A 7,659-nucleotide genomic window follows, 5' to 3' on the forward strand; every position below is an offset into this window, starting at 1 on the left:
AAAAACCTTGCTCACTGACCGTGGAGGTGAATATTTGTCTGATCAGTTCAAGACAATGTGTAATGAGAAAGGGATTATTAGACAGCTAACTATCCTTGGAACTCCACAGCAAAATGGAGTTGTTGAAAGAAGAAATAAGACTCTTCTTGAAATGATTAGGTCTATAATGGCGCAGACTAATTTGCCAATCTCCTATTGGAGAGATGCATTATTAGTTGCGGCCTATATACTTAACAAAATGCCTTCAAAGTCAGTTCCATCTACCCCACATGAACGTTGGACAGACAAAAAGTCGGATTTAAGTAATCTGAGATATTGGGGGTCAACTGTCTACGTTCATGATAAGACTCATGAACATGGAAAATTATGACCCAGAGGAAATAAGTGTATCTATATAAGGTATTCTGAGACTTCTAAGGATTATGTTTTTATTGGTGAGCGACAAGATGGAACCATCTCTGAAATAGAGTCAAGAGATGCTACTTTTCTTGAAACTGAGTTCCCAACACGATGTGAAGTTGATAAGACAATTCCTCTATATGAGATAGAGGAGGAGAATAATGTTCCTTTATCAACAGATCAGGAGATACCTGAATCTAGTCAACCTAGTGGGAGTACTCTGCCACTGAATGAGTCAGTTTCTCAACAGTCTAACCTACAAAGAAGTAGTCATCAGATTATTCCTCGGAGAATGTTTGATATTGAGAATGAGGCATTGATGATTCTCCCGGTTGATGATGAGGAACCTCGAACAGTTGAGGAAGCTTTGAGATGCTCAGTTAGAAAAGAATGGAAAGTTGCAATGGATGAAGAAATTGAGTCAATGAGAAAGAATCAAGTTTGGGATTTAGTAAATCTTCCTCCGGGCCGAAGGGTTATTGGGAATAAATGGATTCTCAAAGTAAAGAGGAAAGCAGATGGATCGATTAATCGATACAAAGCTCGATTAGTTGCAAAAGGATATACCCAAATGGAGGGTATTGACTTTAAAGAGACATTCTCCCCAGTTGTGAAGTTTGTGTCAATATGTGTCATCCTAGCTATAGTAGCACAATATGACATGGAATTACATCAGATGGATGTAAAAACAGCTTTCCTTAATGGTAATCTTGATGAAGAAATTTATATGGTACAACCAGAAGGTTATGTTGCTAAAGGCAAAGAGAAAAGAGTATGTAAACTTAGGAAGTCTATATATGGGCTAAAGCAAACGTCGAGACAATGGAACATAAGATTTAATGAAGTCATTTTGTCTTATGGTTTCAAAATGATCAATGAGGATCATTGTGTTTACCTAAGAAAGGAAAAAGGAAAGTTTGTCATTTTATCATTATATGTTGATGATATGCTAATAGCTGGAAGCGACATAAAGTGTGAGATAGAAGTCAAATCATGGCTTTCATCATAATTTACATAATAGATATGGGAGAAGCAGAGTACATCTTAGGAGTGAAGATCATTAGAGATCGATCAAAAAGGTTTTTGGGTTTGTCTCAAGAAGCTTATATCACTAAGATGCTACAACACTTTAATATGTCATATTACAAAATCAAGCAGACGTCTATAGTAAGAGGTACTGTTTTGAGCAAAAGTATGTATCCCAAGACTCCTGAGGAAATAGCCGAAATGAAGAAAAAATCATATGTCAGTGCTATTGGTAGTTTAATGTACGTTATGTTGTGCACTCGTCTTGATATAAGCTATGTTGTTGGCTTAGTTAGTCGTTTCCAGTCAAACTTAGGATCGAGACACTAAATGCGATGAAGAGGATATTCAGATATCTCAAAGGAACAGCGGATTATTGCCTCTATTTCCAAGGATTAGAAATAAGTCTAAGTGAATACACAGATGCAGATTGGGCAGGGGACCTTGATGACAGAAAATCCACATCTGGCTATGCCTTCTTGCTGAATGGTGGCGTCATCTCATGGAACAGTAAAAAGCAGGCTTGTGTAGCATTGTCGACAATGGAAGCTGAATATATGGCTTGTGCAGCGGTTGTGCAAGAGACTGTCTGGCTAAAAAGGTTCCTGAAGCATCTGAAAATTGCTGAGAACAGTGGGAGTCATGTTACAATGTACTGTGACAATCAAGCTGCAATAGCTTTTTCCAAGGATCCCAAATATAACAGCAAAGGTAAGCATATAGAAATTAAGTATAATTTTGTAAGAGATATTGTTGACACGAAAAAGATAATTCTTGAGTACATCCCTACACGAAATATGCTTGTTGATCCTTTTACTAAGCCATTGACTAAAGAGTCATTTTATGAACATGTGAAGTCTTTGGGACTTCGAAGAATGTAACTTATTGTGAAGATATTTTGATAAATGAAAAATGTCATGATCTATTTAGTGTATATGTCTTTGTTACATTCGAATAAAAGTCTCGATATGCATGTTGGCAGATTGAGATTGGTCCACTCACATGGACAATCATCTCTATTTGTTAAGTACGAATAGAGGTAAGACCGTTGCTTATGGGACAGCTTATGTAGCTGTGAATAGAGACATACCCATAAGTTAAAGTCACCTTGATAATTATGTCAAGATGAGATCATTTATGTAATGATTGGAGTAAATACACCCACCATTTACTGAATCTTCTTAAAGCCAGATTGAAATTCATATGTTGAATTCAGGATTAGACATTAGGTATGTCTAGATCGAAATATGTACAATGTTAAACTTTGGGAAAAACATGCGCTCTTTTTAGTAAAAAGAATAACATCGTAGCATGTAATTCATACCACATGTGCTATGGTGACAAGAAGGGTAGTAGGAGAATGGATCCCTGCTTCTCTACTATGTGAGACCCATGAGATTATAAGTTAATCTCAATCTTACCCTAAGTGACTATTTAATTGTCTACTTGAAGTTTTGATCAGTGTCTACTACTTTAGTATGTTTCCTATTGGCTATGGATGATTCAGTCTATGGAGCATAATTAGGAAAGCAACTGATTAAAATGAATAGATTCTAGCTAAAAAGGAAGATTAAGATTGATTTACATCTATGACATTTATTCACTAGTACCGGTTACATTTTTAGTTCAGAACAAAAAATATAATTGTGAATAATTTGTTTGATTGGAGATGTTGAACATTCTCTTGGCATATAGTCAATATGAGGGATTAGAGATGTTCATATTGATGTAAATAATTTAATCTGGGGTAAAGGTAAGTCATTGATGTCTCTGATTCGTTCAATAGAGCAGCTAAGTAAGGTGTGACAATCTTCTTAGCAATTGAATGCTCATTGTGTTTGCTATTGCACGAACCATTTTCCCTAATGTATGGAATGGATGTTCTTATATGGTCTTTATAACTAATTTATGCTCTGGTCTTCGTGACTTGATCCTCATAAAGTCTACATGACTTATTTGGTCTTTGTGACTAATTAATTTTACTTTGGTCTTCGTGACTTGATCGTCAAATAGTCTATGTGACTTATTTGGTTATGTGACCAATTAATGTTTGATTTTGGCGTTATGACATAATCACCTTGTAGTCTAGGTAACTGACATGGTCTATGGGACCATATAACCTTATGGATGAACTTGGACGAGTGGGAGATGTTGGATGTTGAGAGGAGAGGAAGGGGCGTTGCTTCCCCTTCATCTCCCCTTTCTGCAAACGTCAAGGAGACGAAGGGGTGTCCTTTCCCCTTCGTCTTCCTCTTTCTTCTTATAAAAAACGTCCAAGATAAGATCAGAGAAGTGATCAAGGGAGGAAAGCAAAGGTGTGAGGTGATCAGTGTGCGAGCGAAAGAGAAGTCTTGGACTCCGGGATTTGGTTCGTGAAAAAATTCGAGGAGGTTTCAAGCGGTGATCTTCTCGACGACAGAAGCAACAACGTCTTCGACGACATCTTTTACGATTTCTTCGGGAAATCAATGTAAGTCATTTACAGTTTAATTTTTTATTTTATTTCATGTTATCTGGGGATCAACCGTAGGAGCTCCAAGTTCATCACAAGGCAGATGCAGTGAGTAGCTTAGTCTGCGAAGCGAGCGCGAGGATGAAAGGCCCTGTTTATGGGTGGGTGCGCCCGTACCATTTCTTACCTTCAGAATCAGGTATCTCAGCTACAGATTCAGCTTGCAGTGGCACAAGCAGAGATTTTGTGCATCAAAATGCAGCAAGAATTCTCTTCTCTACTGATTAGCAGCCGACATGACGCTCATGAATACAAGACCTTTGTTTTTCAACATGGTAGTTTCGATTCTCCTCCTGAGTTCATCAACTACCCTTCCACCCACAATCATGTATCTCAGGAACCACTCAAGAGAGTCTCCCCGGCCGTAATCAGTTCGTTGGAATCAGGTTAATTTGGTGGCTTTTTTCTCAATCTGATGTCTGTGTTGCGCGTGGAGGTCTAAGCTGCGCTTGCGTGTTAGTTCTGCTGTAATAACAAAACAATACCGTAAAAGTCAAAAGGTAATATTTTATTAATTATTATTAATTCTTAGAATAACACTTCGCACTTACAAAATATAAGTTAGTATTACCTTACACTATGAAAAATTAAGGTGTATAAAACAAGATGATATCAAATTCGATTGATGCTTCCATAGATCACAATGATTAGTAGGTACAGGCAATGTTTTCGGTTGGGGCGCACCAAGCCCAAGTTGTAGCGCAAAGCCCCATTAAGCCCTACAATTTGATATCGTAAGTAATGACCGACCTATTAGATACATCAAACTGTTAAGACCTTACTCTAAAGGCCAAGAAATATACGACGGAATGGGTTTTTCTGTAGACTGGCCCGGCATTAAATCGAGCTCTTTTCCAAACAAACACACGAAAGTCGGCGATGTGGGACTAAATTACGGGTTCATTAAAACAGATCAGTATTGAAGATATTTTTGACCTGCTCTTGGTCCTCGGAGTATGTCTGACCACAGAAAGGGAGAGAAGAATCTTCCATGATGGTCAAGATGAACAGTAAATCGTGTTTCAATATGTGAAACAGTTGACTAGACTTTCGAATCGTTGAACGTAATCTTTCACTGTGTCAACTCTTTGTAAACCGTAAAATCAAACCTTTCATTGACCGTTTCAAATTCCCCACAAGCAGCAATACAAATTGGGCAAATGAAACCCATGCAAGCTTGTGTTTTTGGTACTGTAATAAAAACAAAAAACAATTGAAAATACAGATTATTCATTCCTTTGTCTTCTCTAGCCACTATTCTAATTTCTAATTGGTGTAATTAGTGCAAACATAAACAGAGGCCAGACTATGCTGAAAGGGCCTCAAGTAATTAAATGAATTGAACAAATCTACTACTGCGTCACTCCGGCTTCACCTCTGCAGCAGTATCAAGAAAGAAATTGACTTGTCTCTGTCCTTCGTTCACTTTGGAGAACACAATTTGTATTTGTCTTTGTTACTGCCGCTGGAAATTCACGTAAGAAAGAATTCAGCTATCATAATCAGAGAGTCCATAGTTCCCTGAGCTCTGAATCATGTCAAGACTACCAAAGGGGGATTGGCTATGCGACGATTCGGATTTGGTGTTAAAGAAAGAGTTTGCAAAAGGCTGATTATGATTGTTCGTCGTCGCCGATGGTCGTATAGCCACTGAAAAGTTGTTGTTGTTGTTGTTAGTGTTATAGTTAATCGAATTAGGCCTGTTGACCAGTTGTGCTCCACTTCCGCGAGCCGCTGGGACATCATGGTTGTGCTTGCCTTCGTAGGTAGTAATCACTGCCCTTTGATCATGAGAAGCTCTCTCCACATGCTTCCTCACTGGGCAACCATTCGTGGTGCATTTGTAGTAGCTCCTACAATTCACAAAACATGACAAAATTATGTCAGGTATGAAGTATAATCTCAGATTTTCCAAATTGGAAAAGATTATGAATGAAACGCTATGGGTGATTAGAATCAATGCTCACCTTGCATTAGGGTTCCCCTTGACAACCTTCTGCCCATATTTTCTCCACCTGTATCCATCATCGAGGATATCAATGTCACTCATGGTCTGAACCACCACCCTTGGCTCCTTGACCGTTCTATTAGCTGAACCTGATATGTCACCTTCTTCTTCTTGCTTCCTGATATAAAATAAAGCGTTAGATCATCTCAATCCTCGGTTACAGAAATTATGGGTTCTATGATACCATGGCTTAAGCTGCACTGGAATCTTACCATCTCTTAACGTCGGGCTCATCGTCATCGAATTCGTCGACTCCTGATCTACCATGGGTGGCCATATCCACATCATCATCTCCGAAGGAGTTTGAAGAGTTTTCAGGTGTCGCGGCTGATTCAATTACCGAATGATCATTGGCTGTTTCACCAAGTCCGGAAGGTCGAGAAGCTTGAGAGAAGGTGGCGTTCTTCTTCGACTGAGGCTTCGGATGGTTGTGAGTGCCTTTGTACACAATCTCTGTGATTTGGCCATCCGAAGACCTCTCCACCTTCTTCTTGGTGGGGCAACTCGGGTAGGTGCACTTGTAGTAGCTTCGTGGATTTTCGCTTCCCTTGACCTGCTTCTGCCCATATTTCCTCCAGTTGTACCCGTCATCTGACCTCCTCTGCAAGGTCTGAACAGCTGGGTACTGATTCAATCCTCTGCTCTCATCAAATTTTGCTTGGATTGGAACCATAGATTCAGCTTCCATGTTGGTGTTGCTGAATTGTTGCTGCTGGATCCATGATTGATGCTGCTGCTGCTGCTGCTGCTGTCCTCCCCTAATGATGGCTTCCTCCTACAAGAATATGAACAGACTAAGGATCAGACGTTTGAATTAGAAATAACTAAAAGAGAGGTATCAATTCACACCTTTTGGAAGGATGATGCTTGATTGTTTCCATTATTGGCTTGAATTTGGAAAGAGAACTCATGGAAGGGCTTCTCCTCATTCTTTACTCCTTGCTGATAGTTAGAATCTGTGCCTTTCCAATTGAAAGCTTGAGATGAAAACAGTGAGCCAGTTGTAGGAGATGGCAACACCTATAATCCAAAGGAATTAAAACCATAACTCGCAAGAACACAAACGAACGACGTAACTAGATTGGTGCACTTACATTAGATGAGAGGAGAACAGGGGAGTCCAAGAACCCGGTGGGGCTGAGGCCGGCGGGGATGGAGAAGTAGGAAGAAGGGGAGAGCGACGGAGGAGAGAGCGGAAGCGATAGAAGATTAGAAGTTCCTCGAGGATCCCCGTTCCCGTAGCTGTCCGGGAATCCCCGGAAGGAGTAGTCCTCCCCGGCAGCGTCTCCGGCTGAGAAGGAGAAGGCTTCGGTGGGCCGGGAGCTGGCCGACGTCTCTATGCTCGCCGTGGAGGAAGCCATGTGCGAATTGCAGCGAGGAAGGAGGTCGATTTATGCCGGCGGTGAGGTTTGCTAGTGCATGGAGAGGATTAAGAAAGGTGAGAAGGGTCGCGTAATATATAAACCGAAGTGAGGCGAGGCTGCTGTTGCTGCTTCTTCTTCGAAGATTGAGTGCAGGAAGTTGGAAACTTTGACCGTTGACTAGTCAAATCTCGTGGTCTAACTTTGACCGGAGGCTAAGTCATCTCCTCGTAAAGTCTCGCTCACTCCTCCTCCCTCGAAAGTTTACCCAGCCAGGCATTGATGGCCAGCCGCAGAGTGATTCGTGGGAGGAGAGTACTTCTTGGGTTTCTCGTTAAATAATACTGACGTTG

The 7,659-nt window shown here is 40.4% G+C and overlaps 1 protein-coding gene across 1 annotated transcript; it reads right to left on the reverse strand.

Moving 5' to 3' along the window:
* Positions 1 to 5,098: 5,098 nt before the first annotated feature.
* LOC121974671 (WRKY transcription factor WRKY24-like) lies at positions 5,099 to 7,383 on the reverse strand. The gene is made up of 5 exons (XM_042525824.1): positions 7,040 to 7,383; positions 6,795 to 6,965; positions 6,158 to 6,720; positions 5,905 to 6,063; positions 5,099 to 5,790 (listed from the first exon to the last, which is right to left on the reverse strand). Exons 1-5 carry the CDS (start codon positions 7,304 to 7,306, stop codon positions 5,427 to 5,429), a joined length of 1,524 nt encoding a protein of 507 aa, XP_042381758.1. The 5' UTR covers positions 7,307 to 7,383; the 3' UTR covers positions 5,099 to 5,426.
* Between the last annotated feature and the right edge of the window lie 276 nt (positions 7,384 to 7,659).

Source organism: Zingiber officinale, chromosome 4B, assembly GCF_018446385.1.
Source record: "Zingiber officinale cultivar Zhangliang chromosome 4B, Zo_v1.1, whole genome shotgun sequence".
Taxonomy (NCBI): Eukaryota; Viridiplantae; Streptophyta; class Magnoliopsida; order Zingiberales; family Zingiberaceae; genus Zingiber; species Zingiber officinale.

Bases quoted from the DNA above. Each gene is read 5' to 3' on its own strand.
- LOC121974671 (XM_042525824.1), bottom strand. From the start codon at position 7,306: ATGGCTTCCTCCACGGCGAGCATAGAGACGTCGGCCAGCTCCCGGCCC. The intron at 6,721-6,794 runs GTGTGAATTGAT...ATATTCTTGTAG, and splicing joins AAGCATCATCCTTCCAAAAG to GAGGAAGCCATCATTAGGGG. The intron at 6,064-6,157 runs GTAAGATTCCAG...ATTTTATATCAG, and splicing joins GAGCCCGACGTTAAGAGATG to GAAGCAAGAAGAAGAAGGTG.